At 38.4% G+C, this 23599-nt stretch overlaps 1 protein-coding gene across 2 annotated transcripts in view; it reads left to right on the forward strand.

Annotated features, from left to right (window-relative positions):
* Window positions 1–21226, forward strand: part of Vom2r38 (vomeronasal 2 receptor, 38) — a 63047-nt gene extending 41821 nt beyond the window's left edge. For both annotated transcript variants that reach the window (NM_001099476.1, XM_087555198.1), the window contains 1 exon segment: window positions 20289–21226. In NM_001099476.1, coding sequence (NP_001092946.1) covers window positions 20289–21226 — 938 coding nt within the window.
* Window positions 21227–23599: the final 2373 nt, after the last annotated feature.

Raw genomic sequence — 23599 nt, forward strand, 5'->3', positions numbered from 1 at the left:
TTCTGGGCACAGCCAGAAACTGGAAGTGTCCTTTCCCAGACAACTTCTGCCCGTGTGTGTCCTAAGGCCACCAGGCGGGTCATTTGGAGCACATAAGTTGGTCTTACCTCTGCTCTCTGGTGTGTAGGTGTTCCTGGCGGCTGGCTTTCATCTCTTAATGTAGGCAGAAACCTGAAGGGTCCTGTCCCTGATTACTCCTAGGTCCCTAGAGCACACAGATGGCACTAGGGGGTTTTCTCTTGGGCCAGGAGTGTGGACAGAAAGTCGTTGTTTCCTCTGAGGTCTCAAGATTGTCTGCACTTCTGAGGGTCCATCTCTCATCCCCACCAGATTTGGGTGCAGGGAGCTGTAGGACTGGTTTAGTTCAGTTCTGGGTGCAGGCTGAAACCGGCAGGTTCTTGCCACCAACTGCTCCTATATTACTGTATTCAGACACCATGATGCAGATTCCTCTTGAGCCAGCAATGTGAGCAGAAGTAGCAGTCACCCCTAATGTCTCAAGAATATCTACACTTCTGAGAGTTCAGCTCTCTACCCCATGGGACTTGGTTCTATGTCACCTTTTTAAATTATATTTTTCTGTATTTCTTTAATAGATTAATCAATTTCCTCTTTAAAAGACTCTACATTTTTTATTTTCCTAAATTTCTTTGAGAAAATTATTCATGTTTCTTTAAATGCATCAAGCAACTTTTTAAGGGTGGATTTAAAGTCATTTTCTGGTGCTTTGTGTGTGTTAGGATATCTAGGGCTTGCTATAGTAAGATAGCTTTGCTCCGAAGGTGACATGTTGCCTTGGCTCTTGTTTGGATTTCCATTGCACTTCCTTGGCCAAAGACTTAGTTGAAAGTAATCTAGCCCTACCATTTTTCGCCTGGATACAAAAGAATCTTTATCTTTTATTACTAGGAATCCTCAATAGGATCACTTTCATAGATTCAAAATATTTCTACAGAGATGCAAATGTCCTTCCCAATTCCAACCATCTCTTCCAACACTCTGTCCATTCATTACATCTCCATGCTCAAATGATTCCTTTTGCTCCTTCCTGAACCAGCCTCCAGCCCACTTTTAGTAATTACTCTATTCCCCTTTATAAGAGGATACACTTATTTCCACTAGATGATGCCTGTTTACCTTACCCATCATACCTCAATCTGAGGGGATTGAAAGACTATCACAAGGGTCATTTAAGAATATTGGGGGAAGTATATTTAAATTACAATTCATAGCAATAGCAAAATTGAAGTTATGAAATTCCTTTTTTGCTGGATGTCACAACAACATGAGGAAGCAAATTAAAATACCATAGCATTGGAATAGTTAAGAACCAATGACCTAACATCTCTAAGTCGATTTATTGTAAATTGGTTATCCTTTACTTGAGGGTTGGTATTCACTTATAAGTGATACATACCATCTTTCTAGGTCTGTGTTAACTCACTCGGGCTAATTTTTTTTCTAGTTCACCTATTTTCCTTCAATTTTCATATTATTTCACAACTGAACAGTATTCCAGTCTATGACTGTTTCACATTTTATCCATTTTTAATTGGGTGACATGTAGCTAATTTCCAGTTTTTGGCTATTATGAATGATAAATCTACATTGAACATGTTTGAGCAAGTGCTTTTATGGCAGGGTGGGGTGTTTTTGGTTGTTTGCAGACAAATTGTATAGCCAGATTTTGTGGTGGATCAATTCCTAATGCATTGAGGAGCTATGTTATTCCTGTCCATAGTGGCTAAAATGTATTCACTTTCACCAACAATGGAGGAGTATTCCTGCTCCATAGCCTTGCCAACATGGGGTATCATTGTGTCCATGATATCAGTTGTCAATGGAGGGTGTAATCTCAAAGTAGACATGATTTATATTAGATTTCCCTGTTGTCTAATGATACTGAACATTTCTTTAAGTTTTTCTCAGCCTATTGAATATTTTTCTAGATCTGTACAACACATTTCAGTAGATATTTTATTTCTGATATCTAGCTTATTGAGTTCTTTATATATCTAGACATTAGTTCTCTGTCAGAATTGAAGTTTGGTAAAAATAATTTATCAATTAGTAGGCAACTGCTTGTCTAAGTACCTGTGTGCTTTGTCTTACAAATTTGTTAGTTCCGTGAAATCCCATATATTAATTGTTCACCTTAGTGTCTATGCTATCAGTGATTTGGTAAGAGAGTCTTCACTTGTTCCAATGAATTCAAGATCATTACTTACTTTATCTTCAATGTGTTTCCATGTATCATCTTTATGTTGTGGTCTTGGACCATTACAAATCGAGGTTTTTGCACAGCAAGGTGTATGGAACTATTTCCACACCTCTCCATTCAGAAATCCATTTACCATCATCATTTGATGAAGACACCGCCTTATTTCCAGCATGTATTTTTGTACTTTATCAAATTCAGGTGTCCATATGTATTGGGATTCATATATGTTTGTGCAGGAATAGAAATTCTGACTAAGACAGAGGACTACTGATTTTTCATTGTTGTTGTTCATCTTGTATGCAACCATATTGCTGGACATGGGTTTGGATGTAGGAGTCCCCTAGTGGAAATTTTATGGTGAGTTATGCATAGTATTATATCATTTGCAAGACAAAACAAACAAACAAAAAAAAACAGTGCATTGACTTTTTCTTTCCAGATTTTATTCCCTTGATCTCCTCAGTTTTCTTATTGCTCTAGCTAAAATTTGGGGTACAATACTGAATAGATATGTAGAGAATAGACAAATTGGTCTTGTTCTTGATTTTAGTGGAATTACTCTGTGTTTCTCTCCATTTAATTTGATGTTGGCTATATGCTTGATGTAAATTGCCTCCCTTAAAATTAAGTATGGTGCTTGTGGCCCTAATTTCTTCAGTGTTTTTATAATGAACGTACATTGGGTTTTGTCAAAGGACAATTCTGTATTTAATTAGATGACCCTTTTTTCTTTTAGTGCATTCATATGGTATGTTGAATTTACTTATTTTTGTAAGATACCATTAACAAATCTCTGGGATAAAGCCTAATCTGCCATTTTGGGTTGATATATTGTAACATTTTGTTTCAAGTTTTGCAAACATGAACATGAGGAAAATTGTCCTGTAATTCTTTTTCTTTGAGTCCTTATATGACTTAATTATCAGGTTAACTGCACCTTATCAGATGATTTTGGAAATTTTTTTGCTTCTTATGGGATAATTTGAGAAATATTGGCATTAAATTTTCTGGGAAAATCTAGGAGAATTCTGCACTAAAACATCTTGCCCTAGCATGTTTTTGTTTGGGAGATTTTAATGACTGCTTTTATCATGCTGTGTGTTACTGGTCTATCTAAATTATTTATATAGTCTTATTCTAACTTTGGTAAGTAGTATCAAATGATAAAAATTTCCACTGTATTGACACTTTCTAATTTGGTAGAGTACAAATTTTTAAAGTATTCCCTTATTCTATAAATGTCTGTTTTTTATTGGCTATTTTTAGTTACATTTTAAATATTATTCCCTTCCCCTCCCCTTCTTCTATAAGGGTGTTCAACATTCCCAACCTCCCCTTCCCCCCAGACCTTCCCCTGAACAGGAGATATAGCCTTGGCAGGACCAAGGGCTTCTCCTCCCATAGGTACCCAATAAGGCTATCGTCTGCTACATATGAGGCTGTAGCCATGGTTCTGTTCATGTGTACTCTTTGGGTAGTTGTTTGGACCCTGGTAGCTATGGTTGGTTGGTATTGTTGTTCTTTTAGGGTTGCAAGCCCCTTCAGCTCCTTCCCTCCTTTTTCTAATTCCTCCAACAGGAATCCCGTTCTCAGTTCAATGGTTTGCTGCTAACATTCACCTCTATATTTGACATGCTCTGTCTCTGCCTCTCAGGAGACAGCTATATCAGGATCATGACAGCATGCAGTTTTGGCTTCATCAACATTATCTAATTTTGGTGAATGTATATATGGGCTGTATACCCAGGTGCGGCAGGCTCTGAATGGCTGTTTCTTCAGTCTCTGCTCAAAATTTGTCTCAATATCCCCTCCTATGAATATTTTTGCTCCCCCTTTAAGAAGGAATGAAGCATCCAGACATTGGTCGTCCTTCTTCTTGAGCTACATATGGTCTGTGGAATGTGCCTTGGGTAAGTCCAGATTTGGGGATAATATCCACTTATCATTGAGTGCATACCATATGAGGTTCTTTGTGATTGGGTTGTCTCACTCAGGATGATATTTTCTAGCTCCATCCATTTGCCTATTAATTTCATGAAGTTATTGGTTTTTTTTTAGCTGAGTAGGTCTTCGTTGTGTAAATGTAGCATATTTTCTGTATCAATTCCTATGTTGATGGGCATCTGGGTACTTTCCAGTTCTTGGTTATTAAAATAAGGCTGCTATGTACATAGTAGAGCATGTGACCTTGTTGTATGTTAGAGCATCATTTGGATATACGCCCAGAAGTGATATAGCTGGGTCTTCAGGTAGTACAATGACCAACTTTCTGAGGAACCTCCAGACTGATTTCAAGAGTGGTTGTACAAGTCTGCAATCCCACCAACAATGTAGGAGTGTTCCTCTTTCTCCACATCCTTGCCAGTATCTGTTGTCACATGAGGTTTTGATCTTAGCCATTCTAACTTCTGTGAGGTGGAATCTCAGTGTTGTTTTCATTTGCATTTCCATGATGACTAATGATGTTGAACATTTCTTTAGGTACTTCTCAGCCATTCAGTATTCCACAGCTGAGAATTCTTTGCTTAGCACTGTACCACATTTTTAATAGAGTTATTTGGGTCTCTGGAGTCTAACTTCTTGATTTCTCTGTATATTATGGATATTAGCCCTCTGTCAGATGTAGGATTGTTAAAGACCTTTTCCCAATCTGCTGGTTGCTGCTTTTTCCTCATGACAGTGTCCTTTGACTTACAGAAGCTTTGCAATTTTATGAGGTCCCATTTGTAGATTTGTGATCTTAGAGCATAACCCATTGGTGTTTTGTTCAGGAACATTTCCCCAGACCCCATTTATTTGAGGCTCTTCACCACTTTTTCGTCTAATAGTTTAAGCATATCTGGTTTGATGTGGAGGTCCTTGATCCATTTAGACTTAATCTCTGTACAGGGTAATTAGAAAGGGTAGATTTAGAAACCACCCAGACCAGAATGGACCGAGTCAAAAGCTCCCTGCACCCAAATCCCGTGGGAGGGAGAATTAAACCTTCAGAGAGGCATAAACGCCTGGGAAGCCAGAAGAGACTACACACTGCCCACATTGCTGACTCCAGAAGAAAACACCTAGCACCATCTGGGACCCCGGTGCATGGGGACCCAGGGAAAAGGTGCTGCAGGCCTCCCTAGTTGCCTCACTCATGGAGAGTTCAAAAGCAGCCCCCCAGGAGCAACTTCAGCCATAGGACCACAGGTAAGACCAAATTTTCTGCTCCAAGCAACCTACCTGGTGAATTCAGGACACATGCCCACAAGATCAGCTGAAGACCAGTACACAGAAAAGACTACACACCTGAAAGCAGAACACTCTGTTTCCATAAGCAGCTGAAAGAAAACAGGAAAACAGGTCTACAGCACTCCTGACACACAGGCCTATTGGACGGTCTAGCCACTGTCAGAAATAACAGAACAAGGTAACACCAGAGAAAACCTGATGGCAAGAGTCAAGCGCAGGAAACCAAGAAACAGAAACCAAGACTACATGGCATCATCGGAGCCCAGTTCTCCCACCAAAGAAACACTGAATATCCAAACACCAGAAAACCAAGATTTAGATTTAAAATCACATTTGATCATGATGCTGAGGACTTCAAGAAAGACATGAAGAACTCCCTTAGAGAAACACAGGAAAACATAAATAAACAAGTAGATGCCTATAGAGAGGAATCACAAAAGTCCCAGAAAGAATTCCAGGAACACACAAACACTTGAAGGAATTAAAAATGGAAATAAAAGCAATAAAGAAAGCACAAAGGGAGACAACCCTGGATCTAGAAAACCAAAGGAAGAGACGAGGAGCTGTAGATACAAGCATCACCAACAGAATACAAGAGATAGAAGAGAGAATCTCAGGATAGAAGAGAGAATTCAATAGAAATCATCTACACAATTGTCAAAAATAATGTAAAAAGGAAAAAGCTACTGGTCCAAATATACAGGAAATCCAGGACTCAATGAGAAGATTAAACCAAAGAATAATAGGTATAGAAGAGAGGGTCAAAGGTCCAGTAAATATCTTCAACAATATCGTAGAAGAAAACTTCCCTAACCTAAAGAAAGAGATGCCCATAAACATACAAGAAGCCAATGAATTGGACCAGAAAAGAAAATCCTCCTGTCACATAATACTCAAAACACCAAATGCACAAAACAAAGAAAGAATGTTAAAAGCAGTAAGGGAAAAATGTCAAGTAACATATAAAGGCAGACCTATCAGAATCACACCAGACTTCTCGCCAGAGATTATGAAAGCCAGAAGATCCTGGACAGATGTCATACAGACCCTAAGAGAACACAAATGCCAGCCCAGGTTACCGTATCCAGCAAAACTATTAATTAACATAGATGGAGAAACCGAGATATTCCATGACAAAACCAAATTTACACAATATCTTTCTACAAATTCAGTGCTACAAAGGATAAGAAATGGTAAAGCCCAACACAAGGAGGCAAGCTACACCCTAGAAAAAGCAAGAAACTAATAGTCTTGGCAACAAAACAAAGAGAAGAAAAGCACACAAACATAACCTCACATCCAAATATGAATATAACAGGAAGCAATAATCACTATTCCTTAATATCTCTCAACATCAATGGCCTCAACTCCCCAATAAAAAGACATACATTAACAAACTGAATATGCAATGAGGACCCTGCATTCTGTTGCCTACAGGAAACACACCTCAGACACAAAGACAGACATGACCTCAGAGTAAAAGGCTGAGAAAACAACTTTCCAAGCAAATGGTCTGAAGAAGCAAGCTGGAGTAGCCATTCTAATATCGAATAAAATCGATTTTCAACTAAAAATCTTCAAAAAAAATTAAGGAAGGACTCTTCATATTCATCTAAGGAAAAATCTACCAAGATGAACTCTCAATCCTAAATGTCTATGCCCCAAATACAAGGGCAACTATATACATAAAAGAAACCTTACTAAAGCTCAAAGCACACATTGCACCTCACACGATAATAGTAGGAGATTTCAAAATCCCACTGTCATCAATGGACAGACAAAGGAAACAGAAATTAAACAGAGACATAGACAGACTAAGAGGAGTCATGAACCAAATGGACTTGACAGATATTTATAGAACATTCTATCCTAAAACAAAAGGATACACCTAATTCTCACCATTTCACCATCTAATTGACCAGTATAATTCTCCAAAATTGACCATATAATTGGTCATAAAACAGGCCTCAATAGATACCAAAATATAGAAATAATTCCATGAGACCAATCAGACCACCATGGGATAAATCTGGTCTTCAACAACAGTAAGGGAAGAATGCCAAGATATACATGGAAATTGAACAATGCTCTATTCAATTATAACCTGGTCAAAGAAGAAGTAAAGAAAGAAATTAAAGACTTCTTAGAATTTAATAAAAATGAAGATACTACATGCCCACACTTATGGGACACAATGAAAGCTGTGCTAAAAGGAAAACTCATAGCTCTGAGTGCCTGCAGAAAGAAACAGGAGAGAACATATATCAGCAACTTGACAGTACACCTAAAAAGCCCTAGAACAAAAAGAAGCAAATACACTCAGAAGGAGTAGAAGGCAGGAAATAATCAAACTCAGAGCTGAAATCAGCCAAGAAGAAACAAAAAGGACCATAGAAAGAATCAACAGAACCAAAGTTGGTTCTTTGAGAAAATCAACAAGATAGATAAACCCTTAGCCAGATTAATGAGAGGACACAGAGGGTGTGTCCAAATTAACAAAATCAGAAATGAAAAGGGAGACATAACTACAGAATCAGAGGAAATTCAAAAAATCATCAGATCCTAATACAAAAGCCTGCACTCAACAAAACTTGAAAATCTGGAGGAAATGGACAATTTCCTAGACAGATACCAGGTAATGAAGTTAAATCAGGAACAGATAAATCATTAAAACAACCCCATAACTCCTAAAAAAATAGAAGCAGTCATTAAAGGTCTCCCAACCAAAGAGAGCCCAGGGCATTAAGTTCAGGGCAGAATTCTATCAGACCTTCATAGAGACCCCATACCAATACTATCCAAAATATTCCACAAAACTGAAACGGATGGAGCACTACCGAATTCCTTCTATGAAGCCACAATTACTCTTATACCTAAAACATGCAAAGAGCCAATAAAAAAAGAGAACTTCAGACCAATTTCCCTTATGAATATCGACAAAAAAGTACTCAATAAAATTCTGGCAAACTGAATCCAAGAGCACATCAAAACAATCATCCACCATGATCAAGTAGACTTCATCCCAGGCATGCAAGGATGGTTTAATATTCAAAAAACCATCAACATAATACACTATATAAACAAACTGAAAAGTAAAAACCACATGATCATTTCATTAGGTGCTGAGAAAGCATTTGACAAAATTCAACACCCCTTCGTGATAAAAGTCCTGGAAAGAATAGGAATTCAAGGCCCGTACCTAAACATAGTAAAAGCCATATACATCAAACCAGTAGCTAACATTAAACTAAATGGAGAGAAACTTGAAGCAATCCCACTAAAATCAGGGACTAGACAAGGCTGCCCACTCTTTCACTACTTATTCAATATAGCTCTTGAAATTCGAGCCAGAGCAATCAGGCAACAAAAGGAGATCAAAGGGATACAGACTGAAAATGAAGAAGTCAAAATATCACTATTTGCAGATGATATGATAGTATATTTAAGTGATCCCAAAAGTTCCACCAGAGAACTACTAACCCTTATAAACACCTTCACCAAGATGGCCGGGTATAAAATGAACTCAAATAAATCACAAGCCTTCCTCTATACAAAAGAGAAACAAGCCGAGAAAGAAATTAGGGAAACAACACCCTTCATGACAGTCCCAAATAATATAAAATACCTCAGTGTGAGTTTAACCAAGCAAGTGAAAGATCTGTATGATAAGAACTTCAAGACTCTGAAGAAAGAAATTGAAGATCTCAGAAGATGGAAAGATCTCCCGCGCTCATGGATTGACAGGATTAATACAGTAAAAGTGGCCATTTTACCAAAAGTGATCTACAGATTCAATGCAATCCCCATCAAAATACCATCCAATTCTTCAGAGAGTTAGACAGAAGAATTTGCAAATTCATCTGGAATAACAAAAAACCCAGGATAGCTAAAACTATCCTTAATGATAAAAGGACTTCTGGGGGAATCACTATCCCTGAACTCAAGCAGTATTACAGAGAAATAATAATAAAAACTGCATGTACCGCTACAGAGACAGACAGATAGACCTGTGGAATAGAATTGAAGACCCAGAAATGAACCCACATACCTATGGTCACTTGATTTTTGACGAAGGAGGCAAAACCATCCAATGGAAAAAAGATAGCATTTTCAGCAAATGGTGCTGGTTCAACTGGAGTTCAGTATGTAGAAGAATGCAAATTGATCCATGCTTATCACCCTGTACAAAGCTTAAGTCCAAGTGGATCAAGGTCCTCCACATCAAACAAGATACACTCAACCTAATAGAAGAAAAAGTGGAGAAGCATCTTGAACACATGTGCACTGGAGAAAACTTGCTGAACAAAACAACAATGGCGTATGCTCTAAGATCAAGAATCAACAAATGGGATCTCATAAAACTGCAAAGCTTCTGTAAGGCAAAGGACACTGTGGTTAGGACAAAACGGCAACCAACAGATTGGGAAAAGATCTTTACCAATCCTACAACTGAGAGAGGGCTTATATCCAAAATATACAAAGAACTCAAGAAATCAAACTGCAGGGAGACAAATAACCCTATTAAAAATGGGGTTCAGAGCTAAACAAAGAATTCACAGCTGAGGCATGCCGAAAGGCTGAGAAAAACCTATAGAAATGTTCAACATCTTTAGTCATAAGGGAAATGCAAATCAAAACAACCCTGAGATTCACCTCAGTGAGAATGGCTAAGATCAAAAACTCAGGTGACAGCAAATGCTGGCAATGATGTGGAGAAAGAGGAACACTCCTCCATTGTTGGTGGGATTGCAGACTGGTACAACCATTCTACAAGTAAGTCTAGAGGTTCCTCAGAAAATTGGACATTGAACTACCTGAGGACCCAGCTATACCACTCTTGGGCATATACCCAAAAGATGCCCCAACATATAACAAAGACACATGCTCCACTATGTTCATAGCAGCCTTATTTATAATAGCCAGAAGCTGGTAAGAACCCAGATACCCTTCAACAGAGGAATGGATACAGAAAATGTGGTATATTCACACAATGGAATATTACTCAGCTATCAAAAACAATGAATTTATGAAATTCATAGGCAAATGAATGGAACTGGAAAATATCTTCCTGAGTGAGGTAACCCAATCACAGAAAAACACACATGGTATGCACTCATTCATAAGTGGATATTAGACCAAATGCTCAGATTACCCTAGACGCACAGAACACATGAAAATCAAGAAGGATGACCAAAATGTGAATGTTTCACTCCTTCTTTAAAAGGGGAACAAGAATACCCTTGGAAGGGAATAGGGAGGTAAAGTTTAGAACAGAGGCAGAAGGAATGCCCATTCAGAGCCTGCCCCATATGTGGCCCATACATATACAGCCACCAAACTTGATAAGATGGACAAAGCAAAGAAGTGCCGACCGACAGGATGTAGATCTCTCCTGAGAGACACAGCCAAAATACAGCAAATACATAGGTGAATGCCATCATTAAACCACTGAACTGAGAACAGGACCCCCGTTAAAGGAATCTTAGAAAGGACTGAAAGAACTTTAAGGGGCTTGAGACCCCATATGAACAACAGTGCCAACCAATCAGAGCTTCCAGGGACTAAGCCACTACCCAAAGACTATACATGGACTGACCCTTGGCTCCAACTGCATACGTAGCAATTAATAGCCTAGTAAGAGCACCAGGGGAAGGGCAAGCCCTTAGTCCTGCCAAAACTGAACCCCAGTGAACGTGAGTGTTGCTGGGAAGGTGATAATGGGGGAAGGGTGGGGAGGGGAACACCTATGGGGAACACCTAGAGGGAGAGGAGGAGGGTTAGGAGGATGTAGTCCTTGAAACCGAGAAAGGGAATAACAATCAAAATGTAAATAAGAAATACCCAAGTTAATAAAGATGAAAAAACATGAAAGTGTAGATTTTCATTCCTCCACATGACCTCCATGTAAACCAGCACAGTTTGTTGACAATGCTATCTTTTCCACGGGATGGTTTTAGCTACTTTGTGAAAGATCAAGTCACCATAGGTGTCTGGATTCATTTCTGGGTCTTCACTTCTATTCCACTGACCTATCTGCCCCTCTCAGTATCAATACCATACAGTTTTTGTCACTATTACTCTGTAATACTGCCTGAGGTCAGTGGTGGTGATTACCCCAGAAGGTTTTTTGCATGTATGTGTCTATTGTTGTCTTTCTTTTTGTTTCTGATTTTTTAAACTTTCAAAAGTCTTTATCTTTAGGTAATTTAGATAAGGATTTGTTGATCTTACTTATTTTTCACAAGGGACCAATTCATTATTTTATTGATTCTTTATATTGATTTGTTTCTTTTTATTTTATTGTTTTAAAGCCTAAATTTTATATATTTTGAACTATTTGTTTTATTTTTTCATCCCATATGTTGATCACACTTTCAGTCTTCCCTCCCAGAGTTCTTCACCCCATCCTCCCTCTCCTTCACCTCTGAGAGGTAGCCCTATGTGGTGAGGGGTATCATCCTTCCATGGGAAATCTAATCTCTATAATATATGGCACATCCTCTCCCACTGGGGCCAGATAAGGCAGCCTTGTGCTATTTATGTGCTGGGGGCCTCCAACCAGCCAGGTTATTCTCTTTGTTTGGTGCCTTGGACTGTGGGAGCTCCCAAGGTTCTGGGTCAATTGACACTGTTGGAGTTCCTATGTGGTTGCCATTACATTCAGCTCCTTCTGTCCTTTTCCTACCTCTTGCATAGGGGTCTCCAACCTCAGTCCATTACTTCCCTGAAGTATCTGCTTCTGTCTCAGTCAGCTGCTGTTAGAATCTCTCAGAGGACAGTCATGTTAAGGCTCCTGTCTCCAAGCACAACATAGCATTAGTCATTCTGTCAGGGTTTGCTGCCTGTCCATGGAATTGATCCCAAGTTGGGACAGTTACTAGATAACATTTTGTTCTGTCTCTGCTCCATTTTGGGTAAAAAGTTTTAGAGGTAAATTGGTGACTCCATCCCTCCATTAGGGGCCATCTCTATTTATCTAATAAAGGCGGTCTCTTTAGGTTCTAATGCCCACAGTGGGTCATGTCAGCTAAGGTCACCCCCATTGATTCCTGTGAGCCTCTCACATCACAGATCACTGGGACTTTGTAGAGGTCCTCCCTAACCATGCACTGTCTCCTGCATTTGCCTATTTGCATTCATTCTCCTGGGCTCCTCTCCTGTCTCCCACTTCCAATACCTGAGCAACTGTTGTTGTAAAATTATATTAAAATGTTTTTCTTTTGCCCCCACTAGATCCAGCACCACAGCACCTAAAAATATCTGCGAGATATCTTGCCAGAAACACACATCCCAACTCCGTGGCAGATTAGTGTCCCATCCACCACATACTCTTAAACTTAATTCACCACAAGAAAGAACACACAACACAATAACCTTTGATCCAATTGATAAGATATAATTGCCCACCTAAACATACAAAGCCCTTTACACAACCATCCTTTAAGAATATTCATAACAACCTGTTATTCCACAGAGTGGAATCTTAATGTTAGCCTCCATGTTCTCTCCACAGCTACTCCGCAGCCTTCTCCAGTCTCCCGTCAGTTCCAGACTCCTCCTTCTCCCTCAAACGTTTCCCTCACCCATCCTTCTTTATCATCCAATGACGCCTCATTCTATCCTGTGCCCACCCTCACCTTTATGACATCCTACTTGCTCCCTTTTCTACTCCCTCTCTGCTCTCCAATATTGGTCCCTTCCTCCCTCTGTCTCCTGCGAGTATTTCATTTCCCCTTTTAAATGCTATTGAAGCATCCTCACTTGGGCCTTCTTTGCTAAACTGCTTATGGTAAGTGGATTGAATTATGCGTGTTCTGTACATTTTGGATAATATCAACTTATCACTGAGTGCATACCATGCATATCCTCACTCAAAATAACATTTCCTACTTCCATCCATTTGCCTACAAAATTCATGATGGTTGCTTCAGGTTTCTGGCAACTGCCAATAAGCTTCTATGATTTCTGCAGATTTAATCCTTATGGGTAGGATTACCTCTTTTGTTCTAGAGCTTTCAGGCATACTGTTGAGTTCTTTATATAAGACTTCCTTATTTTTTTTAATGTAGGCACCAAGAGCTATGAACATTCTCTGTATACTAATTTTTATTGTGTTCCTATATTTAGTACCTCTGTATCCATTGATTGATAGATTATTGATATTAAGATATATCAATGACCAATAACTGTCAGTTTCTTTTATTGCATTTTTATGGCTGCTGGTGGTGGTAGTAGTGGTGGTAGCAGTGTTGATTATGTGTGTTTTGCTTCTATTCATTTTGCAGTGAGAATATTCTGTTTCCTGTGTATTTTCAATGTAGTTAACCTCAATAAATTAGAGTATTTCCACTCACATTTTCTATGGCTAGATTTTTTAATAGATATTTTTTAAATTTGACTTCTTGGATTTTTTGAATCTATGTTGATTGAGCAGGAAAATTGTTAGCAAATAAGTATTTTGTGTATATTTTGTGGTTGCTTTGTACTAAGAGAAATGATTTGAGGTATGATTAAATTATCAACTCTGATTATATCTGAGAGAAACGGATCAAAAATGCACTTAATCTCTAGCAAAAACAGCATAATTTTACAACTTTTACCATTAAATTATTATTTCAAAATGTTTAGACATACTGTATCTTGTGTTTTCTGTGTTTCCCCTCCCACATACTGTGGTTGATTCTTTAATATCTTTTAATCTGTATACAATAGCCTATGCTTAAGACTTTGGATGCTATCTTGTCAAAATAAGTGTTACTGTTTTCAATTTTGATTCCGTTACCCAGTTTAAAAAGAAAATTAAACTTTAAAAACTTTAGCTGGCTAGAATCATCTGTGTTGGAATCATACAGACTGTAGTACATCTCTCCAAGCCCTTCTGGACTTAGAGTATCTAAAGAGGTGTCAGTTGAAATTTTATTATGTCTTCTTTATATGCTACTTCGTATCATCCACTTGTTTTCAATATTCTTTCTTTGTTGTATGTGTTTTATGTTTTTATTAACATGTGGTGTGGAAATCTTTTCTGGTGCTCAGTATGCTTCTTGAACATTTATAGGTTTATTCTTTATCTCAAGAAAAAATTGATTTTTATTTTTGTTGAAAGCATAGGATTTAAGACGGGTTTCTTCTCCTTCATCTATATTATTTTTAGATTTGGTTTTCTCAAGGTGTTCCAGATTTACTGTTTCTTTGCTTAAGGTGATTTTTGGATTTAACATTTTCTCTGACTGATAGATTTATTTTTTCTAAAACTTCTCTAATTTTCTCATTTTGTGTCTTCTTTACTGATTTTAGTGCAATTTTCATGTTGTGAACAGTTTAATTTATTTATTTCAATGGTTTTTGGCTTTCTTTAAGAGATTTATTCTATTCCTTCGAGTTTTGTGTGTTTTCCTGGATGTGTTTATGAGATTTATTTATATTATCCTTGAGGACATCAATCACTTTTACATAATCTGTGTTGCAGCCTTTTATTTGTGCTTCAAGTATGCAGAATATTCTGAACCAGTTGTGATAGGATAGCTCTGTTCTATTGTAGATATGTTACCCTGGCTGTTATTGATTGTGTTGTTATGCCATCACTTAGGTGTCTAGAATTGGGATAATTATATGTCTCAGAACTGATTTTTGAATATTTGTCTTTGTATTTGGGTGTGTTGTTGTATGATTTATGTTACCTCTCTGGATATTTCAATAGTGAAATGGCTGTGTTTCACTTGCCTGCTGAGCAGTTGTATTCACAGAAAAGGCCTGCTGTTGTTAGAATGAGTAAGGGGAGGGAAATTTTTTTTCCATCTTTATTAACTTGTGTATTTCTTATTTACATTTCGATTGTTATTCCCCTTCCCGGTTTCCAGGCCAACATCCCCCTAGCCCCTCCCCCTCCCCTCCTGTATAGGTGTTCCCCACCCCATACTCCCCCCATTAGCACTCTCCCCCCAACAATCACATTCACTGGGGGTTCAGTCTTGGCAGGACCAATGGCTAAGGGGAGGGAAATTTAAGAAGGTCCTTGTGATCTGTTGATGGTTTCCAAAAGGAAAAGGAGATAAAAATATTCTGCTACAGACATGGAAATGAGACTGAGGGGATTGGATTTCAGAGGCAGTAGAAGTGCTATAGGTATGCCTTAGCCTCCATTTTTGCTCTGGGATGAGTGACTCTTGGAATAGCAGAGGGTTTATATTGAAATTGGTATATGAGACAAAGCAACCAGTGGGGAAGGAAGGCAGAGGTCAAGATATGTGGAATCCAAGGAGATGGGAGCTCAGGGCAACAGAAGGCTAAGAAAATTGTTCTGCTGCAGTGCTTTGAATGATTTGGGAGGATTTGGTCTAGGAAAACACAGAAAGGAGAAGTGTGGGCAGCTTACTTGCTTTTCTAGAGAATAAGTCTGGCCTGCAGATTACCAGTGGATATCTGTTGGCGTTGGAAGTTTGGAACATCAACTAGTAGGAGAGGTAAAATAGAAGGGGATGATTTGTGGTATCCACAGAAGATGTGGGAGGAAGAGAGGCTGAAAGAAATGTTCTTTTGCATCACTAAAATGACATTAAGGAGTAAGGTCTTGGGGAATAGAGAAATAAGAAGCTCTGCAAGTAATCTACCTCATTTTCTGTTGGGCATATCTCCATCTTTTTTCTTTTTGTCAGTGTCATTCTTTTACAATTTCCTACACTTGTCAATTCTTTCCATCCTTTGTCATCCCTTTACCAGTTCATAATTTTTTTCATATTGGTATGTTACCTATTTGCTTTAATCATTGTCCTCTTTATTACCCTTTGGTTTACAATGTACTTGGGGATATAGGAGCAGTCAGTTGTAGGAACCCCATGGTCCAGATCTGTGCCCAGATCTGAACCGAACCGGTCAAACAGCTCCCTGCACACAAATCTTGTGGTGGGAGAGCTAGATCCTCACAGGTGCAGACACTCCTGAGAACTTGGAAGAGAATATTCTCTGCTCACGTTCCTGACTCAAGAGGAAATGCCTAGTGCAATCTGTGACCCCAGCACACAGGAACCTAGGAGCAGTAGGGGCAGGACCCTTTTGGTTACTGCCCTCAAGGAGAGTTGAAAGCCAGCCACCAGGAATGAATACATGCCTGAGAGCAGAACACTCTGTTCCCATAACTGGCTGAAATAAAACAGGAATACAGGTCTACAGGAGTGCTGGCACACAAACCCACAGGAAAGTCCAGCCACCATTAGAAACAGCAAGAATAGCTAACACCAGAGGCAACCTGATGGCTAGAGGCAAGCACAGGAATGCAAGCAACAGAAACCAAGACTACTTGTCATCATCAGAGCCCAGTTCTCCCACCAATCCAAACACACCAGAAAAGAAAGATCTAGATTTAAAATAACAAAAGCAAGTGCACCTAACTGAAGCATGTGGCCAGAAATTATGAAAATCAGTCTGGAAGTTCCTAAGAAAATTGGACTTTGTACTACCTAAGGACCCAGCTGTACCTCTCTTGGGCAAATACCCAAAAAATGCTCCAACATACAACAAAGACACATGCTCCACTATGTTCATAACAGCCTCATTTATAATAGCCAGAAGCTGGAAAGAACCCAGATGCCCTTCAACAGAAGAACGTATACAGAAAATGTGGTACATCTACACAATGGAATACTACTCAGCTATCAAAAACAATGACTTTATGAAATTCATAGGCAAATGGATGGAACTGGAAAATATCATCCTGAGTGAGGTAACCCAATCACAGAAAAACACACATGGTATGCACTATTGATAAGCAGATATTAGCCCAAAGGCTCAAATTACCCAAGATGCACAAAACACATGAAACAAAAGAAGGATGACCAAAATGCAGATGCTTCACTCCTTCTTTAAAAGGGGAACAAGAATACTCTTAGGAAGGGATAGGGAGGCAAAGTTTAGAACAGAGATTGAAAGTATGCCCATTCAGAGCCTTCCCCACATGTGGCCCATACATATACAACCACCAAACTAAATAAGATGGATGAAGCAAAGAATTGCAGGCTGACATGAACCGAATGTATATCTCTCCTGAGAGACACAGCCAGAATATGGAAAATACATAGGCGAAAGCCAGCAGCAAAACACTGAACTGAGAATGGGACCCCCATTGAAGGAATCAGAGGAAGGCCTGCAAGAGCTGAAGGGACCTGAGACCCCATATGAACAACAGTGCCAACCAACCAGAGCTTTCAGGGACTAAGCCACTACCCAAAGGCTATACATGGCCTGACCCTTTGCTCCAAATCCATAGGTAGCAATGAATAGTCTAGTAGGGGTACCAGTGGAAGGGGAAGCCCTTGGTCCTGCCAAGGCTGGACCCCCAGTGAATGGAATTGTTGGGAGGAGGGCAGTAATTGGTGGAGGATAGGGAGGGGAACACCCATGTAGAATGTGAGGGAGAGGGGTTAGGGGGATGTTAGCCTGGAAACCAGGAAAGGGAATAACATTTGAAATGTAAAAAAGAAATACCCAATTTAATAAAGATGGAAAAATAATACAAAAATAATAAATTTAAAAAAGAAAGAAAGAAATAGCAAGAATGGCTAATACAAGAGACAACCTGATGGTGAGAGGCAAGCGCAGGGACCCAAGCAAACTTGAAACCAAGACTACTTGACATCATCAGATCACAGTTCTCCCACCAAAGCAAACACTGGATATCCAATCGCACTGGAAAAGCAAAGTCTAGATTTAAAATCACATTTTTATCACGATGATGGAGGACTTTAAGAAGGTCATAAATAACTCCCTTAAGGAATTACAGGACAACACAAGTAAATAAGTAGAAGCCCTTTAAAAGGAAAAACAAAAATCCCTTAAAGAACTACTAGAATGTACTTGGGAAGCCAGTGTAGTTAGCAACTGTTAAAAGTGAAATAATTAACTTCTTTCCTTGACTAATTTTGCAGGGGATAGTTTAGCAAGGAAGGATAAGATAATTTCCTCATTTTATTACAACCCATACTTATGCAGAAACAACCAAAAAAACGTATCCTTAATTGTTGAGAATTCCATAAAACAATGCATATATTGCCTAGAAGGTGGCAGCTCTCAGTTCTTATCTTATGATTGTTATGCCATTATTTCCACTATGTCTTAGAAGGCATAGTTATAAAGTACTGGTGTATGGATAGGTATCACTTCATGATCTTCCACAGTCATCTCTCTTGACCTTTATCACAGATCATGGTTAAAATAGGCTTCTTGGGGTTTTGAGAGATGGATCATCATTTAAGAGAAATAACTGCTGTTCTAGAGTTCAATTCCCAGCAACCGCATAGTGGCTTACAACCATTTGTAATGTGACCCAATGCCCTCTTCTCCTGTGTCTGAAGACAGCTATACCACTCATATACATAAAATAAATAATTTTTTATAAAAAGATACGTTTCTTGAGGTATGGATGACAATGTCACTTAATGATGTATATAAAATCAAATATTTAGATGTGTTTTTGACAATCAGTAGATTAAGCTCAAGGACAGCATTGAGTTCATTATTACATGATAGGAAATCCTACCACCATGACTTTTCAAGTGAGCTCATAGTACCTTTGATATGAAATACTCCTTTGATAAATATCTCTTGCCTGTACTTAAGCTATATGGAATGTCCACAGATATTTTCAGTATGCATAGAATAGGAGAACTTCAACTATGGATATAAAGTCCTGCACAATTTTATTTTAGTGAATATATATCCAAACCATACATAAGGCATATCAGGGTGAAAATACACATAACAATTTAAAATTCAAGATATCATTGATGCAAGATGATAGAATAAGAAAAACCTAATTTTCAAATAAAGTGTTATCCTTCTATAATTTAGTTAATGAAACAGACATCATGTTTCTTAAGCAAGTCGAAGATAGAATTCTACTCTTGAAGTATACCTTGTACAATACAAAAGAAACACCAAAAAGCTCATAGTAGAAGCAAAGGAACAAGTTGTGAATGTGTAAAAACTTGATAAAATATGAGTAGATTTCCATGAACATTAAAGTAAAAAAAGCAAGATATCAAAAAAATTAAATTCTTCTGAAAATAACCTTGATAATTGTTAGCTCAAAAGTATAAAGCAGAGAAATTCCTTGATAAGGTTGATAGTGTTCAAAAGTACACTAAGGTTTAATGTAATGCAAATATGGCCTTATAAACTGAGGTACAAGTTTTTTATTTCAAGGTAAAACACAAACATTTAGGAGCAGAATATTCAAAAACTACATTTAATACCTAGTAATAGTTGTCTACCTATGTGCTGATAAAGAATGCGACAGCTAATTGTTACAACATTATACTAGTGAAGGAATTAGGCTCCAAGAATGTAATGGCATTTTTTAGTTTGAAATCATTCACAGTATTAACCAAATTGGGGTTTCCAAGAGATTTTATGAAAATAAGTAAATATGGGTCCCAAATCAGAAAACATCATTTAGGAAATGAATCTCAAACACTAATGCCAGTATTGTATGAAATAAAAGTCCAGGATTAGACATGTTTTATAAGATGAGATCAGAATCAAATTGCAATTATACAATATTGCTCTGAAGTGTTATGACTCATAAAATAGATGCAACAGAGTCACAAATTGCAGGAAAGCATTCAAAGGGAGAGCAAAGGCAGTGGGCTGTTTGATTTTTGTCAGCATAAGCAAAGAGCACAGTATAGATTTGAAATGATGCACAGAATCCTTAAAAATGCCTTTCTGAAACAATAAAAAGAGGTGAATCAGGAAGCACTTCAATCAGCTGGGGATAATTAATATATTAGTGGGTATGTGAACACCTGAAGATTGATTCACAGTCACTTTCATTTCTGAACAGATATGGATCAGTGTCTGAAGTGCCCAGAAAGTCACTATGCCAACTCAGAGAAGAACCACTGCCTCCGGAAATCTGTGAGCTTTTTGGCCTATGAAGAGCCACTGGGGATGGCACTCACCATCACAGCACTGGGCTTCTCTGTACTCACAGCTGTGGTTCTTGTTGTCTTTGTGAAGCACAGAGACACACCCATTGTCAAGGCTAACAACCGGTCTCTCAGCTATATCCTGCTATTGACACTCTTCATCTGTTTCCTCAGTTCCTTGCTTTTCATTGGACAGCCCAGCACAGCCACTTGCATCTTGCAGCAGACAGCATTTGGAATTTTGTTTACTGTGGCTCTCTCCACAGTGTTGGCCAAAGCCATTACAGTGGTTATTGCATTCAAGGCCACTGTTCCAGCTAGAATGGTGAGGTGGTTAATGGTATCAAGAGCCCCTAATTTCATCATTCCCTTCTGCACACTGATCCAAATTATTATCTGTGGAATCTGGTTAGTTACCTCTCCACCCTTCATTGATCAAGATACTCATGCTGAGCGTGGTCACATCATCATTGTGTGCAACATGGGATCAATAGTTGCCTTCCACACTGTCCTGGGGTATCTCTGCTCCTTAGCACTTGGGAGCTACGCCATGGCCTTCTTGTCCAGGAATCTGCCTGACACATTCAACGAAGCCAAGTTCCTGTCATTCAGCATGCAGGTATTCTTCTGTGTTTGGATCACGTTCCTCAATGTTTATCACAGCACAAAGGGAAAGGTCATGGTGTCTATGGAAATATTCTCCACCTTGGCTTCCAGTATAGCACTCCTTGGATTGATTTTTGCACCCAAGTGCTACATTATTTTGTTAAGGCCAGAGAAAAACTCCTGTATTGATATCAGGCACAAAAGACATTCAAGAAGGAATATCCATTTACATTTAGTTAAAAATTAAAATTTATCTATGATGGGTAATCCAGTGCCACAGCATTGTAAATATCTTATTTAGACATAATATGATAAAATTATGTACACTCATACTTCTTTATCTAATTCTATCAAACTCTCTTTGTACTGAGACCATTCATTTTATATTATGTTTTAGGTTCTTCAAGTGATTTTTGTAACATAGTTTCAATGTATGCCATTTTTGGCCTACTTTCCCTTAACTATACTATTGTGGAATAAACTAATGGATACAAAGTACTTTCGTCTGGATACAAAGTGCTGCTTTAGAAAATGTCTCACCATAACTACAGATTCAGAGGAAATGCAAAAAATCATCAGATCTTACTATAAAAGCCTATATTCAACAAAACTTGAAAATCTGCAGGAAATGGACAATTTCCTAGACAGATACCAGGTATCGAAGTTAAATCAGGAACAGATAAACCAGTTAAACAACCCCATAACTCCTAAGGAAATAGAAGCAGTCAGTAAAGGTCTCCCAACCAAAAAGAGCCCAGGTGCAGACGGGTTTAGTGCAGAATTCTATCAGACCTTCATAGAAGACCTCGTACCAATATTATCCAAACTATTCCACAAAATTGAAACAGATGGAGCACTACCGAATTCCTTCTATGAAGCCACAATACTCTTATACCTAAACCACACAAAGACCCAACAAAGAAAGAGAACTTCAGACCAATTTCCCTTATGAATATCGACGCAAAAATACTCAATAAAATTCTGGCAAACCGAATCCAAGAGCACATCAAAACAGTCATCCACCATGATCAAGTAGGCTTCATCCCAGGCATGCAGGGATGGTTTAATATACGGAAAACCATCAACATGATCCACTATATAAACAAACTGAAAGAACAAAACCACATGATCATTTCATTAGATGCTGAGAAAGCATTTGACAAAATTCAACACCCCTTCATGATAAAAGTCCTGGAAAGAATAGGAATTCAGGGCCCATACCTAACCATAGTAAAAGCCATATACAGCAAACCAGTTGCTAACATTAAACTAAATGGAGAGAAACTTGAAGCAATCCCACTAAAATCAGGGACTAGACAAGGCTGCCCACCCTCTCCCTACTTATTCAATATAGTTCTTGAAGTTCTAGCCAGAGCAATCAGACAACAAAAGGAGGTCAAGGAGACACAGATCAGAAAAGAAGTCAAGATATCACTATTTGCAGATGATATGATAGTATATTTAAGTGATCCCAAAAGTTCCACCAGAGAACTACTAAAGCTGATAAACAACTTCAGCAAAGTGGCTGGGTATAAAATTAACTCAAATAAATCAGTAGCCTTCCTCTACACAAAAGAGAAACAAGCCGATAAAGAAATTAGGGAAACGACACCCTTCATAATAGACCCAAATAATATAAAGTACCTCGGTGTGACTTTAACCAAGCAAGTAAAAGATTTGTACAATAAGAACTTCAAGACTCTGAAGAAAGAAATTGAAGAAGTCCTCAGAAGATGGAAAGATCTCCCATGCTCATGGATTGGCAGGATTAATATAGTAAAAATGGCCATTTTACAAAAGTGATCTACAGATTCAATGCAATCCCCATCAAAATACCAATCCAGTTCTTCAAAGAGTTAGACAGAACAATTTGCAAATTCATCTGGAAGAACAAAAAACCCAGGATAGCTAAAACTATCCTCAAAAATAAAAGAACTTCTAGGGGAATCACTATCCCTGAACTCAAGCAGTATTACAGAGCAATAGTGATAAAAACTGCATGGTATTGGTACAGAGACAGACAGATAGACCAATGGAACAGAATTGAAGACCCAGAAATGAACCCACACACCTATGGGCACTTGATTTTTGACAAAGGAGCCAAAACCATCCAATGGAAAAAAAGATAGCATTTTCAGCAAATGGTGCTGGTTCAACTGGAGGTCAACATGTAGAAGACTGCAGATCGATCCATGCTTATCACCCTGTACGAAGCTTAAGTCCAAGTGGATCAAGGACCTGCACATCAAACCAGATACACTCAAACTAATAGAAGAAAAACTAGGGAAGCATCTGGAACACATGGGCACTGGAAAAAAATTTCCTGAACAAAAACCAATGGCTTATGCTCTAAGATCAAGAATAGACAAATGGGATCTCATAAAACTGCAAAGCTTCTGTAAGGCAAAGGACACTGTGGTTAGGACAAAACAGCAACCAACAGATTGGGAAAAGATCTTTACCAATCCTACAACAGATAGAGGGCTTATATCCAAAATATACAAAGAACTCAAGAAGTTAGACCGCAGGGACACAAAGAACCCTATTAAAAAATGGGGTTCAGAGCTAAACAAAGAATTCACAGATGAGGAATGCCGAATGGCTGAGAAACACCTAAAGA

The sequence above is a fragment of the Rattus norvegicus genome, chromosome 1 (genome assembly GCF_021556685.1).
Source record: "Rattus norvegicus strain SHRSP/BbbUtx chromosome 1, alternate assembly SHRSP_T2T, whole genome shotgun sequence".
NCBI lineage: Eukaryota > Metazoa > Chordata > Mammalia > Rodentia > Muridae > Rattus > Rattus norvegicus.